Source organism: Theropithecus gelada, chromosome 12 (genome assembly GCF_003255815.1).
Source record: "Theropithecus gelada isolate Dixy chromosome 12, Tgel_1.0, whole genome shotgun sequence".
Taxonomy (NCBI): Eukaryota; Metazoa; Chordata; class Mammalia; order Primates; family Cercopithecidae; genus Theropithecus; species Theropithecus gelada.
The window spans coordinates 54250527-54272019 of record NC_037680.1 but is presented as its reverse complement, the minus strand read 5'-3'; the positions used below and the strand labels follow the sequence as shown (position 1 = coordinate 54272019).

At 39.5% G+C, this 21493-nt stretch overlaps 1 protein-coding gene across 3 annotated transcripts in view; it reads left to right on the top strand.

Moving 5' to 3' along the window:
• PDE11A (phosphodiesterase 11A) overlaps positions 1 to 21493 on the top strand; it is a 501616-nt gene that overhangs the window by 232655 nt on the left and 247468 nt on the right. For all 3 annotated transcript variants that reach the window (XM_025405422.1, XM_025405424.1, XM_025405423.1), the window contains one exon: positions 13899 to 13963. In XM_025405422.1, the coding sequence (XP_025261207.1) occupies positions 13899 to 13963 (65 nt within the window). The remainder of the gene's footprint in view (positions 1 to 13898; positions 13964 to 21493) is intronic.

Genomic DNA, 21493 nt, shown 5'->3' with positions numbered 1-21493 from the left:
CTCTATTTTCTCCCAAAACGAATTGATTTATTCCCTCAGCCTGGGAAACTTCCCCCGCTTGTCAGCCTAGAGCATTCCTGCTCATCACACAGTTCACATGAAGACTTCCTTAACACCTTTGTCTGTGCACTGGCAGCATTTTGGACATACATTGTGGTGAAACATTTGTGAACTGTTTCCTCCTCTGTAATGTGTTGTGAGTTTCTCAAGGATAGGACATGATTTGTGCCCCTTGGTGTTTCCAGAGCCTATAGCAGTGCCTGGTGCACTAAGTATTTGATAAATGCTGACTTCATGAATAAATGATTAGAGTAAATTGGCATAAGTGAGAGATTTATTAAGAAGCATAGTAAGGGGGTGGAGCAAGATGGCCGAATAGGAACAGCTCCAGTCTCCAACTCCCAGCGCGAGCAACACAGAAGACCGATGATTTCTGCATTTTCATCTGAGGTACTGGGATGTACCTCAGATACATCTCACTAGGGAGTGCCGGACAATCAGTGCTGGTCAGCTGCTGAAGCCCGACCAGCGAGAGCCGAGCAGGGTGAGGTATCGCCTCACCTGGGAAGCACAAGGGGGAAGAGAATCCTTTTTCCTAGCCAGGGGAACTGAGACACACAACACCTGGAAAATCAGGTAACTCCCACCCCAATACTGCGCTTTAAGCAAACAGGCACACCAGGAGATTATATCCCACACCTGGCCGGGAGAGTCCCATGCCCACGGAACCTCCCTCATTGCTTGCACAGCAGTCTGCGATCTAACCTCAAGGCAGCAGCGAGGCTGGGGGAGGGGCGCCTGCCATTGCTGAGGCTTAAGTAGGTAAACAAAGCTGCTGGGAAGCTCGAACTGGGTGGAGCTCACAGCAGCTCAAGGAAACCTGCCTGTCTCTGTAGACTCCACCTCTGGGGACAGGGCACAGCTAAACAACAACAACAAAAAAAGCAGCAGAAACCTCTGCAAACACAAACGACTCTGTCTGACAGATTTGAAGAGAGCAGTAGATCTCCCAACACGGAAGGTTGAGATCTGAGAAGGGACAGACTGCCTGCTCAAGTGGGTCCCTGACTCCCGAGTAGCCTAACTGGGAGACATCCCCCACTAGGGGCAGTCTGACACCCCACACCTCACAGGGTGGAGTACACCCCTGAGAGGAAGCTTCCAAAGTAAGAATCAGAGAGGTACACTCGCTGTTCAGCAATATTCTATCTTCTGCAGCCTCTGCTGCTGATACCCAGGCAAACAGGGTCTGGAGTGGACCTCAAGCAATCTCCAACAGACCTACAGCTGAGGGTCCTGACTGTTAGAAGGAAAACTATCAAACAGGAAGGACACCTACACCAAAACCCCATCAGTACGTCACCACGATCAAAGACCAGAGGCAGATAAAACCACAAAGATGGGGAAAAAGCAGGGCAGAAAAGCTGGAAATTCAAAAAATAAGAGTGCATCTCCCCCTGCAAAGGAGCACAGCTCATCGCCAGCAACGGATCAAAGCTGGACGGAGAATGACTTTGACAAGATGAGAGAAGAAGGCTTCAGTCCATCGAACTTCTCAGAGCTAAAGGAGGAATTACATACTCAGTGCAAAGAAACTAAAAATCTTGAAAAAAGAGTGGAAGAATTGATAGCTAGAGTAATTAATGCAGAGAATGTCATAAACGAAATGACAGAGATGAAAACCATGACATGAGAAATACATGACAAATGCACAAGCTTCAGTAACCGACTTGATCAACTGGAAGAAAGAGTATCTGCGATTGAGGATCAAATGAATGAAATGAAGCGAGAAGAGAAACCAAAAGAAAAAAGAAGAAAAAGAAATGAACAAAGCCTGCAAGAAGTATGGGATTATGTAAAAAGACCAAATCTACGTCTGATTGGGGTGCCTGAAAGTGAGGGGGAAAATGGAACCAAGTTGGAAAACACTCTTCAGGATATCATCCAGGAGAACTTCCCCAACCTAGTAGGGCAGGCCAACATTCAAATCCAGGAAATACAGAGAACACCACAAAGATACTCCTCGAGAAGAGCAACTCCAAGACACATAATTGTCAGATTCACCAAAGTTGAAATGAAGGAAAAAATCTTAAGGGCAGCCAGAGAGAAAGGTCAGGTTACCAAAAAGGGAAGCCCATCAGACTAACAGCAGAACTCTCGGCAGAAACTCTACAAGCCAGAAGAGAGTGGGGGCCAATATTCAACATTCTTAAAGAAAAGAATTTTCAACCCAGATTTTCATATCCAGCCAAACTAAGTTTCATAAGTGAAGGAGAAATAAAATCCTTTACAGATAAGCAAATGCTTAGAAATTTTGTCACCACCAGGCCTGCCTTACAAGAGATCCTGAAGGAGGCACTAAACATGGAAAGGAACAACCAGTACCAGCCATTGCAAAAACATGCCAAAATGTAAAGACCATCAAGGCTAGGAGAAACTGCATCAACTAATGAGCAAAATAACCAGTTAATATCATAATGGCAGGATCAAGTTCACACATAACAATATTAACCTTAAATGTAAATGGACTAAATGCTCCAATGAAAAGACACAGACTGGCAAACTGGATAAAGAGTCAAGACCCATCAGTCTTCTGTATTCAGGAGACCCATCTCACATGCAGAGACATACATAGGCTCAAAAGAAAGGGATGGAGGAAGATTTACCAAGCAAATGGAGAACAAAAAAAGCAGGGGTTGCAATCCTAGTCTCTGATAAAACAGACTTTAAACCATCAAAGATCAAAAGAGACAAAGAAGGCCATTACATAATGGTAAAGGGATCAATTCAACAGGAAGAGCTAACTATCCTAAATATATATGCACCCAATACAGGAGCACCCAGATTCATAAAGCAAGTCCTTAGAGACTTACAAAGAGACTTAGACTCCCATACAATAATAATGGGAGACTTCAACACTCCATTGTCAACATTAGACAGATCAAAGAGACAGAAAGTTAACAAGGATATCCAGGAATTGAACTCATCTCTGCAGCAAGCAGACCTAATAGACATCTATAGAACTCTCCACCCCAAATCAACAGAATATACATTCCTCTCAGCACCACGTCACACTTATTCCAAAATTGACCACATAATTGGAAGTAAAGCACTCCTCAGCAAATGTACAAGAACAGAAATTATAACAAACTATCTCTCAGACCACAGTGCAATCAAACTAGAACTCAGGACTAAGAAACTCTATCAAAACCGCTCAACTACATGGAGACTGAACAACCTGCTCCTGAATGACTACTGGGTACATAACGAAATGAAGGCAGATATAAAGATGTTCTTTGAAACCAATGAGAACAAAGATACAACATACCAGAATCTCTGGGACACATTTAAAGCAGTGTGTAGAGGGAAATTTATAGCACTAAATGCCCACAAGAGAAAGCTGGACTAAAATTGACACTTTAACATCACAATTAAAAGAACTAGAGAAGCAAGAGCAAACACATTCAAAAGCTAGCAGAAGGCAAGAAATAACTAAGATCAGAGCAGAACTGAAGGAGATAGAGACACAAAAAACCCTTCAAAAATCAATGAATCCAGGAGTTGGTTTTTTGAAAAGATCAACAAAATTGACAGACCACTAGCAAGACCAATAAAGAAGAAAAGAGAGAAGAATCAAGTAGACTCAATAAAAAATGATAAAGGGGATATCACCACCAACCCCACAGAAATACAAACTACCATCAGAGAATACTATAAACACCTCTACGCAAAAAAACTAGAAAATCTAGAAGAAATGGATAATTTCCTGGACACTTACACTCTCCCAAGACTAAACCAGGAAGAAGTTGAATCCCTGAATAGACCAATAACAGGCTCTGAAATGGAGGCAATAATTAATAGCCTACCAACCAAAAAAAGTCCAGGACCAGATGGATTCATGGCTGAATTCTACCAGAGGTACAAGGAGGAGCTGGTACCATTCCTTCTGAAACTATTCCAATCAATAGAAAAAGAGGGAATCCTCCCTAACTCATTTTATGAGGCCAACATCATCCTGATACCAAAGCCTGGCAGAGACACAACAAAAAAAGAGAATTTTAGACCAATATCCCTGATGAACATCGATGCAAAAATCCTCAATAAAATACTGGCAAACCGGATTCAGCAGCATATCAAAAAGCTCATCCACCATGATCAAGTGGGCTTCATCCCTGGGATGCAAGGCTGGTTCAACATTCACAAATCAATAAACGTAATCCAGCATATAAACAGAACCAAAGACAAGAACCACATGATTATCTCAATAGATGCAGAAAAGGCCTTTGACAAAATTCAACAGCCCTTCATGCTAAAAACTCTCAATAAATTTGGTATTGATGGATCGTACCTAAAAATAGTAAGAGCTATTTATGACAAACCCACAGCCAATATCATACTGAATGGGCAAAAACTGGAAACATTCCCTTTGAAAACTGGCACAAGACAGGGATGCCCTCTCTCACCACTCCTATTCAACATACTGTTGGAAGTTCTGGCTAGGGCAAGCAGGCAAGAGAAAGAAATAAAAGGTATTCAGTTAGGAAAAGAAGAAGTCAAATTGTCCCTGTTTGCAGATGACATGATTGTATATTTAGAAAACCCCATCATCTCAGCCCAAAATCTGCTTAAGCTGATAAGCAGCTTCAGCAAAGTCTCAGGATACAAAATCAATGTGCAAAAATCACAAGCATTCTTATACACCAGTAAAAGACAAACAGAGAGCAAAATCATGAATGAACTTCCATTCACAATTGCTTCAAAGAGAATCAAATACCTAGGAATCCAACTTACAAGGGATGTAAAGGACCTCTTCAAGGAGAACTACAAACCACTGCTCAGTGAAATAGAAGAGGACACAAACAAATGGAAGAACATACCATGCTCATGGATAGGAAGAATCAATATTGTGAAAATGGCCATACTGCCCAAGGTTATTTATAGATTCAATGCCATCCCCATCCAGCTACCAATGAGTTTCTTCACCGAATTGGAAAAAACTGCTTTAAAGTTCATATGGAACCAAAAAAGAGCCCGCATTGCCAAGACAATCCTAAGTCAAAAGAACAAAGCTGGAGGCATCACGCTACCTGACTTCAAACTATACTACAAGGCTACAGTAACCAAAACAACATGGTACTTGTACCAAAACAGAGATATAGACCAATGGAACAGAACAGAGGCCTCAGAAATAATACCACACATCTACAGCCATCTGATCTTTGACAAACCTGAGAGAAACAAGAAATGGGGAAAAGATTCCCTATTTAATAAATGGTGCTGGGAAAATTGGCTAGCCATAAGTAGAAAGCTGAAACTGGATCCTTTCCTTACTCCTTATACGAAAATTAATTCAAGATGGATTAGAGACTTAAATGTTAGACCTAATACCATAAAAACCCTAGAAGAAAACCTAGGTAGTACCATTCAGGACATAGGCATGGGCAAGGACTTCATGTCTAAAACACCAAAAGCAACGGCAGCAAAAGCCAAAATTGACAAATGGGATCTCATTAAACTAAAGAGCTTCTGCACAGCAAAAGAAACTACCATCAGAGTGAACAGGCAACCTACAGAATGGGAGAAAATTTTTGCAATCTGCTCATCTGACAAAGGGCTAATATCCAGAACCTACAAAGAACTCAAACAAATTTACAAGAAAAAACAAACAACCCCATCAAAAAGTGTGCAAAAGATATGAACAGACATTTCTCAAAAGAAGACATTCATACAGCCAACAGACACATGAAAAAATGCTCGTCATCACTGGCCATCAGAGAAATGCAAATCAAAACCACAATGAGATACCATCTCACACCAGTTAGAATGGCGATCATTAAAAAGTCAGGAAACAACAGGTGCTGGAGAGGATGTGGAGAAATAGGAACACTTTTACACTGTTGGTGGGATTGTAAACTAGTTCAACCATTATGGAAAACAGTATGGCTATTCCTCAAGGATCTAGAACTAGATGTACCATATGACCCAGCCATCCCATTACTGGGTATATACCCAAAGGATTATAAATCATGCTGCTATAAAGACACATGCACACGTATGTTTATTGTGGCACTATTCACAATAGCAAAGACTTGGAATCAACCCAAATGTCCATCAGTGACAGACTGGATTAAGAAAATGTGGCACATATACACCATGGAATACTATACAGCCATAAAAAAGGATGAGTTTGTGTCCTTTGTAGGGACATGGATGCAGCTGGAAACCATCATTCTCAGCAAACTATCGCAAGAACAGAAAACCAAACACCGCATGTTCTCACTCATAGGTGGGAACTGAACAATGAGATCACTTAGACTCGGGAAGGGGAACATCACACACCGGGGCCTATCGTGGGGAGGGGGGAGGGGGGAGGGATTGCATTGGCAGTTATACCTGATGTAAATGAGGAGTTGATGGGTGCTGACAAGTTGATGGGTGCAGCACACCAACATGGCACAAGTATACATATGTAACAAACCTGCACATTATGCACATGTACCCTAGAACTTAAAGTATAATTATAATAATAATAATAAAATTTTTAAAAAAAGCATAGTAAGAGATGATTATTTAATTCATTCTTTTTCTTTTCTTTTCTTTTTTTTTTTTTTTTTTGAGACAGAGTCTTGCTCTATCACTTAGGCTGGAGTGCAGTGGTGCCATCTCAGCTCACTGCAGCCTCCACTTCCCAGATTCAAACCATTCTCCTGCCTCAGCCTCCTAAGTACCTGTGATTACGGGTGCATGCCACCATGCATGGCTAATTTTTGTATTTTTAGTAGAGATGGGGTTTCACCATGTTGGTCATGCTGGTCTCAAACTCCTGATCTCAGTTATCTACCTGCCTCAACTTCCCAAAGTGCTGGCATTACAGGTGTGAGCCACCACACTTGGCCTATTTAATTCATTCTTTTGCCATTTTGAGTAGTCCTTTTATAGAAAAATAGAGATTCAGAAAATTAAAAAACAAAAATCATGATTACTTAGTAGATAATTTTTATTTTGGTGCCAGGAATATCTATTTGAGCCTAGTTTTCATTTTTTTAACTTGTTTTTAAATTAAAGGAACAGAGAGAAGCCAGACTAACTAACACTTGACAAATATCCAAATCAAAAAGGCCTCTGTCCAGGGAGCGTTTCCAAAGAACAAGCAGGGAGATGTTTTGTTTACTTCACTTGGCAGGTACACTCCCTTCCCCAGGGTGCAATAATCAGGGCTGATCAACAGCAAAGGGAGCTTGAAACCAGTTGTTTAGTATCATTGATCTAGAAACTACTTGTGATATTTCCCTTATAAGATTCTCTTTTTTACTTACTGTGTGTGTATTAATTTATTTAATCCCTGTTCATTTAGTAAATGTATAATAAAATCAAAGTTGGATTTAGATAGTAAACTTTTAAAATTAATAAAACTAAGAATTATATAATTGGTCCAAGACAGGAATAAAGCATAAATTCTATTCTATTTTATTTGTGCTTTATCCTATTTGGTATTGGTCATAATTTCTGCAGTGTCACTCTATATATCCCGTTAAATTATATCCAAATATTTAAGCTGTTTTTGCTGTTTTATTTTTTAACCCAGGTATCTGACTGTAAACAATTTTCTATTTGAATGCATTATATTTTCAATTCTTTTTAAAAATATAAGTTGTCTGATGCTTTGAGGAGCAGTCAATGACCTGCCTGCCTAGAATTTGCTATTCAAAGACACTTGTGAGTGTGAAAGTGGGCACTATTAATAATTGTCCCTGGACAACAGGCTTAATTGGAGTGGAACTGTCCTCTGCCAACTGGGGATATATCCTCAAGTATATCTCTTACTACTTACCCTGGTGCCTAAAATTTCTATCATTGCAGTACTGTTTCAAATTAAAAGATTATGACTCCAAGAATCCTCTTTCTGAATATAGCTATATTACATGGGAATATTAATACATGAACCTATCATTAGCCATTAACAATTTAGCAAAAATAACTGATCTGGCCTGGAAATGGCTCTACACCAGATAAGTTGGCAAACTTTTAAAAATAAAGATCTATCTACTAAATATTTTAGGCTTTGTGGCCTTTATGGTCTCAATTGCAACTGTTCACTCTACTGTTATAGTAGAAAGCAGACACAGACATTACTTAAATTAATGAGTATGGCTTCATTACAATGAAACTTTATTAATAAAAACAGGTGGTAGGCCAGATTTGGCCTATGGGCCATCCTTTGCCCACTCCTGCTTTTGAGGACTGAGAGGCTGGCAGATGAGTTTACATCTCCAGAATTATGTTACTTCTCAACTGTTCATCTTGCTGCCCTCATCATGGACTAATGCCATGTGTATATTGCCTTGCCAAATAATCTGATGACTCAAGGTCAGTTTGGCTATGAACCTAACTTCAGAGGTCAACTCACCTTGCACTTTAAATTTCTCTTCTTTAAAATATTGCAGTATTTGTCGTTCCCCTGAGAAACAGAACCAATAGGAGACATAGATAGATAGATAGATAGATAGATAGATAGATAGAGAGATGATAGATAGATTGAGATAAAGAGATTTATTCTAGGAATTGGCTCACATAATTATGAAAGCTAAGAAGTCCCACAGTCTACTGTCTGCAAGCTGGAGAACCAGGAAAGCTAGTGATGTAATTCAGTCTGAGTTCAAAGACCAGACAATCAGGAGTCCCAGTGTCTGACGGCAGGGGAAAATAGATGTCCTAGCTCAAACAAAGAGCACATTTGCCCTTCCTCTTCCTTTCTCTCTGAGCCCTCAGTGGGTTGGATGATGCCCACCCACATTGTTCAGGGCCGTCTTGTTTACTCAATTTATTGATTTGAATGCTAATATCTTCCAGAAACACTTCGCAGATCACCCAGAAATAATGTTTTGCCAGCTATCTGGGCACCCCTTAACCCAGTCAAGTTGACATATACCAATTAACCATCACAAATGTTAAGTCTTAAAAGGTTAGAGACCTTATTTATTATTTCTTTGGTATCTTCCTATGCTATCCAGTATTTTATACACACTGGATAATCAATATTTAACCAGAGATCAGTAAACATTAGTATTTTCATTTTTCTTCTATAGACACTAATGAAGATGAGTATTTTCATTTTTCTTCTAAAGACACAAGAACCTAATAATTCATATAAGTGTAAAGTTAGGGAACATAGTCTACAATACTTCCCTCACTCCTAACACCAGTTATGAGTTTTGGAGTTCCCAAGACCATGCTCAGTTTCAATAATTTGCTAGAAGGGCTCAAAGAACTCAGTGAAAGCTGTTACACTCACAGTTACAGTTTACTACAGGAAATCATACAGATTAACATTAGCATGGGGCAGAGTCTAGGAAAATTCCACATGTGGACTCTGCTCATGGAGTCATGGATAGTGTGAATGTCTCCTGGCTATCATGTGTGACAAGATGCGTGAAATTTTGCCAACAGGGCCTGAGCCTTAATGTCTAGAGTCTTTATTGGGTCTTGATCACAAAAATGGGGTTGGCTGCCCATGCGACTGACCTCTGACTTCATTCCTCCAGTGGTCAACTGATACCATGTGACCCAAAGCTCCCACCCAAATCATATTGTTGGTGTGGCTTGAAGCCCCTATTCTAAATCACATTGTTAATCTTTGCACATTAATCAGGCAGGACATTCCAGGGGTTTAGAGATTACCTCTCAGGAGCCAAAGACAAAGGCCAGACCTCTCTTTAGGGAGGGTTCAATTCTTTTCTACATGCAAGGTCAATTGTGGTTCATGAATACAGTGTCTAACTTTGATCATGGCACCATAAGCCAGTTTATTGGGGGACACAGCTAATGCATTCTATGGAATGCTGAAGTTGAATGATACATAGTCCTTGACTTTCCCCTTACACATTAAAAATGAATGTAGAAAACAAAACAAATACAAGTTTTGTCCCTGTTTTTCTTCTCAGCCTGTAATTTATGTTGGAGTAAAATGTTCTAACATTTTAGAAAAAAGTGTTTTTTCCTTTTAGTAGTTTTTCCAACTTCTTTTATGTTTCAAGAGTTAAAACATTCGTCATTTCATTAAGAGACATTTATATATCTTATCCATTCTCTGTAGATCTATAGGTTCTATGGCTTTAAAACGCCATTATTTCCTATTCCATTTCTTATATCCCTCAGTTGCTATTGCTCAGATGGAAAAATATTTTTAAAAGATCTTTATTTTCTTTCATTCTCTAGACATTTCTCACATCTGTTTTCTTAAGATTTGAAACCAGAAGTGCACTTATTTTTTCTAGGAGCGCTAGTTTTGAGAGGCCAGGGCAAATTAAGCTTCATACTATAAAGCAAGCTCCATAACTGTAGAGATTTTATTTTCTTTTACTTTCACATTTGTAACTCCAGCGTATACTACACTGCTTGACACATACAGACAGTACCTATTTGTTGTATTGAAAGATAATTTTCAAAAAGTTAAAAATTTAACTCTTGCAGAAATCTAAAGCAAGCGTGTATCAAAGATTTGTTTAACTCATTAAAAAGAGAAACAGCAGGGTGGCAAAGTTGGTTCTAAAACAGGCACTGAAAGAATGCCAGCATAAGATTGCTAGATGAGCTTTTTAAAATGCTTACTACCAGTCAGGATAATACAATTGTAACCATTGAGCTTTTCTTTTCTCCTGCACAGAAATCATTTGCATCTTTACTTGGATAAAATTTATTTGCATTGCTGTCAGATTTGCAGAAATTAACATCTACTCTTACCAAGTTGTAAATTATTCTAATCAATAGTAAGAAGTAGGCCAAATGAAGCATTCTTAGTAATATTGGAGAATTTAATCTCATCTGTCAGATCAGGAATTAAAAAATATGTCCTGCTCAATTTTCAAATGCAGAAACAATTAACAGTTTATTGATAATTTGATTAATCTTATACCAAGCCAAGTATTTTACTTCAAGTTACTTTTTAGTCTGTGTTTACTCAAATTTGGGCATATAGGAGGTACTCAATAAATATTTGTAGAATTAATAAATAAAAGTACAGTTTAAGTATTCTGGTTTTGAAGGAGTCATGTTCAAATAATTTGCTGCTACAATAACACTTGCTCTTGCTTATTAAAGCAGTGAGAAGTGGGATCACTGGAGCTATGGACTCAGAACAACATGGCTTCCAGCAAACCACTTAACCCCCTAAGCCTTAATTTGCTATCAATAAAATGAGGGTAATATCTACCTTCTGGGATGTTGTAAGCATTGATACATACATAAAGGATTGTTTATAATGTGTGCAAAATCCCTCATTTGCAGGAAAATGGTCTCTTTATGTGGTTTGGCTCCCTTTCAGCATAGTGGCCTCAGGGCAGTTGCACTTCTTGCATGGTGACTGAGGACTCCAGGCACACATATTTCATCAGGCAAGGCAGAAGCTGTGTTGCATTTTACAACAACCTTGGAAGGCATGTAGCACCTCTTCCATATGCTCTATTTGGTGAAGCTTTCAGAAGCCCACCGGATTTAACGAGAGGGGACATAGATCCTACCACTTGGTAGGAAGTGGCAGAGTCACATGGAAGAGAAGAATATGGGGTAGGAGATGTTGTTGTGACCATCTTTGGAAAATAAAATTTACTCCAATGAGTGATTCTGCAGTGGCTTAATTCATATTGCAATATGAAATGAAATATGTTCTATGGTTGCCAAGGGTATTTCCTTGCAGTCGAGCTATTGTCATTGCCCTACATTCATCTAGTCACACACAATTTTCTTTGTGATGAGCCTTTCTTTTCTTTTCTATTTTTTCCCTAATGTTGCATTTGCCTAGCTTGAGTTCATTACCTCACTGATAAAGCTGTTTTAATGTTTAATCTATTCCTAGTTTCCAAATCATTTTCTCAGGTGCCCATCAATTCCTTGTAAGTGGTTAATTTAAAAGGCCTTTGAAGCATGACATATGGCTAAGGCAAATCTAAATGTCAACCTTGGAAGCATTCTATGACATTCAGATGGACTCCTTTCTCTACAGGGGCTTGTTTTTCTATCATGTGGTATATTTTGCCAAAAGAGGATATTGGGGCTCAGAAAAAGATACTTCAAAGCATGGTGCGTTGGCATACTGAGCACATTGATCTAAAGGAAATTAAAAGGCCTTAAACTTGAGTCCCCTCAGAACCAAGAACTTTCTAACCTTTCTTGTTCCTCCTCACAAGTACAAGGTGGAACTCTCTTCCATCCCCTCCCTGAAATTTTATTAACCAGAGAATACTATTCTCATATCACAGGAAGGAAGACTGAGGAATGTCCCCATGCCCAGACAGACTTTCCATCTGTTCTTCTGAGGGCACTCTGAGAGATTACCTGGGAGACTTTATCTGCATAATAAGATAACCTTTGGCCAGATGTGGTGGCTCATGCCTATAATCCCAGCACTTTGGGGGGCTGAGGCTGGTGGATCATCTGAGGTCAGGAGTTCAAGATGAGCCTGGCCAACATGGTGAAACTCTCTCTACTGAAAATGCAAAAATTAGCTGGGCGTGATGGCACACCCCTGTAATCTCAGCTACCTGGGAGGCTGAGGTGGGAGAATTACTTGAACCCAGGAGGCGGAGGCTGCAGTGAGCTGATATCAGGCCACTGCACTCCAGCCTGTGTGACAGAGTGAGAACCTGTCCAAAAAAAAGAGATAACTTTTGTTCACAGTGAAGATCCACCCCTTACCTTCTTGAAACCTCCTCCAGAGCTCAGAGAAACTTTGTCCCTGGTCATTGTCTGTTCTTTGGGCTCATTTAATTCCTCTGAAAATTTTTTCTATCCCTCAGAATTGCCTACATCCCCCATCCGTCTCCCCTATAAAGAGGATGCTATTTAAGCTTCAGCCATCTGGCCCTCCTTTGAGTCTCATATTTTATATGGCTTCTGTGCTTCTGCACATTAGTACATTTGTATGCTTGTTCCCCTGTTAATCTGTCTATTGTCAGTTTATTTCAGCAAACCTTCAGAGGGTAGAAGGAAAAGTTTCTGTCCACTCTTACAAGGGCCAGAAATAGTGCCTTTCTCACTCAACATTTGTAGTGTTGAAGGAGCTAGCACTCTAGCATCAGAGATTTCCTTTCATGCCAGTTGCCTTATTTAATTGTGTGAAACTGAGTACGTCTCTTAAAAATTAGGAGTTAGTTTCCTCATCTATAGACTGAGTATAAAATTCTTTACTTTAGATTTATAATAAACAAATACTCAAAGAAGCTTCTGCTGTAGGGCCTGGTTTACAGTATAAACTCAATATTAGCTGATAAGAAGAAAAACTACATTGACATTTTCTTTTCCCATAAATTCTTCCTCAACATAAGTCTTGGTCAACTCTCGCACTGGTATGCTGATTTCACTGGAGAGGAGAGAAAGGCAGTGTCCACACAAGAATGATTGTTGAAGAAGGTGGCTTCCTCTTCTTCCTTTAGGTGGTGGCACCACAAAGTTCACCTGAGAACAGTGATGAGCCAAGCTTATTAATGAGCTAATTCCAGGAGCCTGGAGTTGGCAGAGGGCATCTTCTTTGAGGGGTGTTCTGTCCCTACCTGGGTCTCTATTGCTGTTGATTGGGTTGTTAAAAGAACAGTTTTCTTTTTAAGTATTCGGATGAGATTTTCCTTTACCTGACCTCCATAGCTCATTGGACACATAATTGTAAAAATATGTACATGTTTAGTGAAATATATTAAAACTTCGACAATGTATGCTTTGTAAGAAATAGAATACAAAATGTAGGATGGGATTCTCCTCTTCTACTCTCTCTTGGTATTTCTCCACTTAAAATCTCTCTTTAATCTCCAACTATTAAAATCATTATAAAGATGAAAATGTTTATTACATTATTTTAAACTGCAATAAAGCTTTAATTGACCTGGATTTATTATCTTTCTATGTGACAGGTGGTGAAATTTACCAAATCCTTTGAATTGCTGTCCCCGAAGTGCAGTGCTGATGCTGAGAACAGGTAGGGCTTATGGGGTTCATGCATCTTTTGATGTTCTTTGGTCCTTGGTGTTAGCAGCATTGCATAATTCTTAGAAGATAGTAGTAGTTCTTTATATTAGCAAGTACAACCAAATAACATGACTCTTCTGTGTTTCAGGCCTTAAATTAAAACTATAGCTTAAAAATAAACACATATACATCTAGCTTGCAATCAGTTTTTAGGGCCAAATTTTTGTACTTGTAATAGTATTAAAATGTTGCCTTTAGCTTTTAGTCCTCTTTTCCCTGAACCTTGTAAAATTTTGTTGTTGTTGTTTTGTTTTGTTTTTTAAGATGGAGTCTCACTCTGTTGCCCAGGCTAGAGTGCAGTGGCGTAATTTTGGCTTACTGCAGCCTCTGCCTCCAGGGTTCAAGCAATTCTCCTGCCTCAGCCTCCTGAGTAGCTGGGATTACCGGGGTGTGCCACCACACCTGGATAATTTTTGTACTTTTAGTAGAGACAGGGTTTCACCATGTTGGCCAGGCTGGTCTCGAACTCCTGACCTCAAGTGATCCGCCTGTCTTGACCTTCCAAAGTGCTGGCATTATAGGTGTGAGCCACTGTGCCCGGCCACCTTGTAATGTTTTGAAATAAATCTTAAGATATTCTGCTGACTCCTGAACTTTGAATCCAAGTTATTTAGGTAAGTTGACATGGAATAGTACTAGAGCAAACCTGTTTTTGTTAAGCCAACAGTTTCAGTTTGTTTCTTTTCACATCACATATTTGACTAAATCTTGACTAATAAATCAAGTAAAATTTTAGATATATCTTAGCTGTACAGACAGCCAAATTTTCTGCTTTATTTTGGCTCTTTGTTTCTCTTCCTCCCTCTTGTTTGTCCATACTTGGCCAATAACATCCCCTTGGAAAAAAGACTGAGAGTTTCCAGTGATTCACTTCTTGTTCTCATTGGCATCTTTGAGGCTATAACAGGGTGGAAATGATGACTGCAAGCAATCAGTGAATTTCTGTTAGCTTTTTCCTGACTTGAATAATAGCTGTGTTGCTACAAAAATTCTCTGTGGTCGCCTCTAGAGGAAGGGTTAAAAAATAGTGAAATTAACCAAAATGCAGACATGGAGAAAGAATCATAAAGCACTCAGGGCAGTATGATGATGATGACAATGATGATGATGTTGATACTAAAATATGAGCAACCTGAATTCTTTGGCTGCTATGTGTTCCATGTAGCATGCTAAATGATTTATAAGCATTTAAGCCACCAAACAATCTTTTGAAGTAGGCATTCTCCCCATATTATAAAAGAGAAAACCAAGGTTCATCAAGTTTAAGTAACTTGTTTGAGGCCGTGCAGCCAGTAAGTGGTAGCCACCAAGGACAAGATCACCTAGATAAGACTCTCCCAACTTCTGAACTTTGATTCCATAGCTACACGTCATTTAAAATCTGGTTGTTGATCTCATCTAGTGAATACATGTCGGATTAATGTTTCCTAAATCTAATGGGTCAGTCAGAATTAGGCTTAGAAAGTTTAGTAGAAACTAAAATCTCAGGACACACACTGAGAGATTCTGATTCACTACTTTGGAAGTGAAGTCCTAAAGGTCTATAAGTTCTAAAGGCCCTCTGGGTAATACCTATTTCAAGATGTAATACTCAAGAGTAATTTGATTTTTATATCTATTATTGCTTTAAATTCAGGAAATAGAAACTGGTAAATAAAAATAAAAAGTAAATTACTTTTTATCAAGGGCACGAAGTTTAAAAAAGGCCTTTGCTACATACTATATAACTCCATTTACAGAACATTCTTAAAACTTCAAAATTATAGGAAAAGAAGGCAAATCAGTAATTGCCAAGGGCAGGAGATGAAGAGAGGGGTTGACTTCAAAGGGGTAGAGGGTTGAGATGGAAACACTCTGTGTCTTGCTTGCAGTGGTGATTATACAACTGTATCTGTCAAAACTTGCAGAAATCTACCCCAAAAAGGGTGAATTTTACTGTCTGTAAATAATACTTTAAAATGGAAATTTAACTGGGAAAAAGAGTTCTTTGGTAAGATGTTTTATATTCATAAAAATGTATTTATGTTCACATCTATATTTAATGCCAGCTAATCTATATCCAGCAAAGATATTTAAGCATAGAAAGTTACTAGTGGAATACTCAGCAATTTTCCTAAATAGAATGTTGTAAAACAACATGGAATACAATAGAAAAGTATCTATTCATGCTGATATCTTTAGCTATCTCTCATATATGAGGGGGAAAGTTTTATGGAGTTATTAAAACACAAACTTTGAAGTCCTAATGCTTCACTATTGTTATTTTTTTATACTGCTGAACACGTTCTCATGGTCACTTCAGAGTTAAGTACTTCTGTTTTTTTTAATTATTTTTAATGCTAGGAGAACTTCCATGTCAAAATGAAATGACCCAAGACCTAGACTGCCCTTGGCAAACTTTCTGATAATACAAGAAAGAAAGAAAGAAAGGTCAGGTTTTCTTTAAAGAGAAATTTGAAAAGTGCCTTTGAACTTTGACATTATGAGATAGTCCTATTCATCATTCTATTTATGGCTTTTAAATTAATGTGGAATGTTCATTTATCTCAGAAGACCTTTCCATCATTGTCCAGTAATTTTCCTTGTGTAGATCTGAGTTCCTTCAGTCATTTATTGGAAGTTAAAGGATCCAAGACAAGTGACTTCAGAATTTACTTCACCAGTGACATGGAAGGGACATTGAAATGGGCTATGAATCTACAAATCACAGCCTGATCTTTCCTTTAATCTTTCATCATTTAACATCTTCACTATAGATGATGTCTATTAGATACTTCAGTCCTCTGAACATCAGTGAGAGTTATAATAGTGTAGTTTTTAGAAGACAATTTCTATGGCTCCTTGTAACAATGTTTCAGGGTACTATTTCAATTCTGATGAACTCTGGCTTGAGGCTTGCTGATTTGTATAGATAGTCCTTGAAGCCATTTTTTAATAAAAACCAGTTGTGCTGACTCATCACTTCTGCTTAGTATCTTTCACAGCTTTGTCATAACTAGTCTCCTCCTGTTGGTTTCCATGCGATAAGTACCAACCAATTCAAGAGCTGGAAATGATTTGATCTATCTCCCTCCGTGAGGTGTGCTCTTCTTCCAGGGTATCACTGGCAACATCTCTAGTGACAAGATTCTCACTATGTCATGATAGACTTCTTGCATTTATAAGCGGTTCTAGTAGTTAGAAAGGTATTTTATGTTGAATTATGTTCCTGTAACTTCTATCTGTTTATTCTAAATTTGTTCCTTGAAGACAGTTATTCCTTCCTTCAACAGTCATATATTGAGTACCTACTCTGTGCTGAATCTTCTGCTAGGTGATAGGGCTACAGAAATTTTTTTTAAATTAGCAGTCTCTGTCCTCAAGGATCTCAAGGGCAATGAACAGTGGTGGGAGTGGGTTAAGAATATAATACAAAAATAACCAGATTTTACCAGGCCTCCAGACTATGGCTTGAAATAAATAGAGTCACATTAATAGTTATAATTTATATATTTGGCTGCTTAAACATTTCTCCTGTGTAGTGTAGCATAAGGACCCTAGTCCCTTGTAAAAGCCATCCTTGAAGTATTCCTGGAGTTTCTAAGATTTCTTTTTTTAAAGACAGGGTCTCACTCTGTTGCCCAGGCAAGAGTGCAGTGGTGCAATCATAGTTCACTGTAATCCTTGCACTCCTGGGCTTAAGCGATCCTCCCATCTCAACCTCCCAATTAGCTAGGACTACAAGTGCCTGCCCCCACACCTGGCTAATTTTTAAATTATTTTGTAGAGACAGGGGTCTCACTGTGTTGCCCAAACTGGTCTCAAATTCCTGACCTGAAGGGATCCTCCTGCTTTGGCCTCCCAAAAGTGCCCAGCCTAAGATTTAAAAAACAAAACAAAACAAAACAAAAACCAAAAAAAACTAATTTATTACTGACTCATCATTTCTTCGAAGTGACCACCCATAAATCCTCTCCCTCTGGCCATGACACAGTAGCGTCCTATGATGTGGGCTTCCTTGCCAACTCCAGAATTCCCATGGGCATAACTGCACTCCTCACCAGTGCCGTGCCACAGCTCCCTGGACACCCCAGTGTCTTAGATGCACCGGTGACCTTCACGAACCTGGGGAAGGCTGGGTAATTTGTGCAGAAATGGGAAGAAGGCTCACTTTCTCCCCCAGGTGTCATAATCTGTTGCCTAGCCCCTAAACAGCCCCGAGTGTACCCCATTTTTACAGACCTTTTAATTCCTAAAGCTTTTGTTAGATGTTAACCCACAGACGTCCAAGTGCATGTAGGGAGAGGGATGCACAAAAATAAATAAATAAATAAAGTGGAGGACAGAGTGTCGAGTAGCCTGAATGTTAAACCTTTTATGAAGACATTTTTCCTTTTTTAAACACCGTATTTTCTCTGAGTTCCCTGATCATGAGTATTGATGGTTCCTGTCCTTTAGTGAAACAGTACACTCAAGGCAGGATGGGATAATCTGGTATATTTTAGAACAATAAGGAATTAGAACTAAAAGAGATTCTATTTCCAGAATGAATACTTTTTCACTGTCTGGGAAGATACAGGTATTTGCTTCATGAGCATATGGGAAGAAAAGGATCCAGCTCTTAGCTCAGTTAATAACAACAGAAACAACATGACACCATTTTTGAGTTTTACTATGTGCTAAGTACTGTACATGAATTATCCCGCTTTTTCCTATATTACAGATAAGAGTTAAGAAATATGTCCAAAGTAACATAGTAAGTTACAGAGGCAATATTTGAAACCCAGTTAGCCTGGCCCTGGCACTAAGCCTCTCAGCCATTACATTTATTACTTGCAAGTAGATTACCTGGGAAAATTCAGTAGAATTGCTAAAAGAGCACAATGCCTGGCACATAGTAGTTGCTCAATGATTTGAAGGCACTTTTTCTAACACTGAACATGTTGAAAGTCAGGATGGTATCTTACTACCAATGATGTCTTAGTGGCAGTTGGTGACACAGCTATTGCCTGTACATGTGCAAACTTGGTCAGGGCTTTGTGTTGTCTCTTCAAATGTGCATTGTACGTTGTTGGTACTACATAGATTGGACTTAAATGCTGGTTAATACGTGTGTCCAGTGAGATTACAGTATGGTCTGGCATTGAAATGAAAAGTTATTGTTCTTGCAGAAAAACATAGGAATAAGAAGTGGAGTGTAAATCTGATATTAGTGATGAAAATATTTGTTTTTGGAAAACTGGTCCCATTTCTGTATGTTCTTTCAAAGCAACAATGAAGGAAGAAACTCCCAAGAAGATGAAGTGTTTGCTATATTTTGTTATTGAAATACATCTACACGGGTCACCTAACACATGTCAAATTATGCAACTGAAGGCAGGAGAAATTGCCAAAGCTCTCACAATAAATGAAAGAAATTTCAAACAAGAAGAGGCTCATATAACTAAACTCGTGCATGATGCAGGACTGTTACTAAGGTGTGGAATATCAATTTGCCAAAAATTTTCAGCTGATTGGAAACTGCTTAACATCCAGTAATATGTAATTCATTTAGGAAAAACTAAGAATTTAGTCAAATAGGAAATGCTGAGAAGACCTCAGTGTCCTTAGACATGCCTGCCAGTGCCAAAAGTGCTAAAACAATTAACGTTGAGAACACAGATGACAAAATATACAGCATTTCAGTGTGATGTCATGCATGATGTCAGATGGTCGAAACTTCTCACCATATTTCATTTTGAACAATATCTAACTAAGTGTGGGAGGCAGCATGTTGGCCCCCAAGATCCTCACCGTTTGTCATATATTCGCATTACATTACAAGCCACAGAGATTACAGAGATAATTAAGATTACTAATCAATTGATGTTAAAATAGGGAGATTATTCTGGATTATCTAAGTGAGTCTAAGGTAATCACGTGAACCCTTAAAACAGAGCCTTCTCCCAGTTGAGGAAACAAAAGGAAGATGAAGAGGCACAACAGAAGGGAAAAATCAGAGACATGTTATGCATGAGCAGGATTCAACACATGTTGCTGGTTTAAATATAGACAGGGCCAAATGTCAAGGAAACCTGGACCTCAGTCATACAGCTGCAAGGAGTTGAATTCTGCCAACAATCTGAATGAGCTCCATTCTTCCCCAGAGCCTTCAGAAAGGAATGCAGCTCTGTCAGTTCCTTGATTTTGGTTTTATAAGATCCTGAGCAGCAAATCCAGCATGTCATGATGAACTTGTGACTTCCAGCCCTCTGAGATAATAAATAGGTGTTGTTTTAAGCTGCTGTATTTATAGTAATTTGTTATGCAGAAATGGAAAATGAATGCAATTTTAGTGTATGAGTCATGTCAAAATGAAATTGAACTCAATGTTGTTATCTTATGTGTGTGCACTCATGCATGCATGCACATACACACACATAGAGATGAATGACAGGTGAGCTGGTGAGTGAGTGGTGTACAGCCATGTGGAAAGATGGTCAGAAGTCTTACTTAACCTTCCAAGTTATGTTAGTTGTTGGTGCATTTTTAGACATGTATCTGCACAGTGAAAGAATTTCTAGTGGCAAGACTGGACATTAGCAACCCTTAAAATTGCAGCCAACAAACCAAGGAAAGATCACGTTAGGAAGGAATATGAGTTTGGTTTTATTAAAAAACCCTCCGCAGTTTAGGCTTTCTGGGCAACACGGCCTCGGTCGGACAACTCACCTCCCAATGCCAGGGCAGTGGGAAAGCAGCAGACAACATACAAATGGTGGGAGGACTGTGTGCCAATAAAACTTTATTTTAAAAAGTCAGCCAGACTCAGCCCCAGGTGATCCTCTGCCAACCCCTGATGTGGATCACACAATAACAACCAGAAAGGGTCGAGGCGGAGCAAGATGGCCGAATAGGAGCAGCTCCAGTCTTCAACTCCCAGCACCAGCGACACAGAAGACCGGTGATTTCGGCATTTTCAACTGAGGTACTGGGTTCATCTCACTGGGGAGTGCCGGACGATCGGTACTGGTCAGCGGCTGCAGCCCGACCAGCGAGAGCTGAAGCAGGGCGAGGCATTGCCTCACCTGAGAAGCGCAAGGGGGAAGGGAATCCCTTTTCCTAGCCAGGGGAACTGAGACACACAACACCTGGAGAATCGGGTAACTCCCACCCCAATACTGCGCTTTGAGCAAACAGGCACACCAGGAGATCATATCCCACACCTGGCCGGGAGGGTCCCACACCCACGGAGCCTCCCTCATTGCTATTACAGCAGTCTGTGATCTACCGGCAAGGCAGCAGCGAGGCTGGGGGAGGGGCGCCCGCCATTGCTGAGGCTTAAGTAGGTAAACAAAGCTGCTGGGAAGCTCGAACTGGGTGGAGCTCACAGCAGCTCAAGGAAACCTGCCTGTCTCTGTAGACTCCACCTCTGGGGGCAGGGCACAGAAAACAATAACAAAGCAGCAGACACCTCTGCAGACGCAAACGACTCTGTCTGACAGCTTTGAAGAGAGCAGTG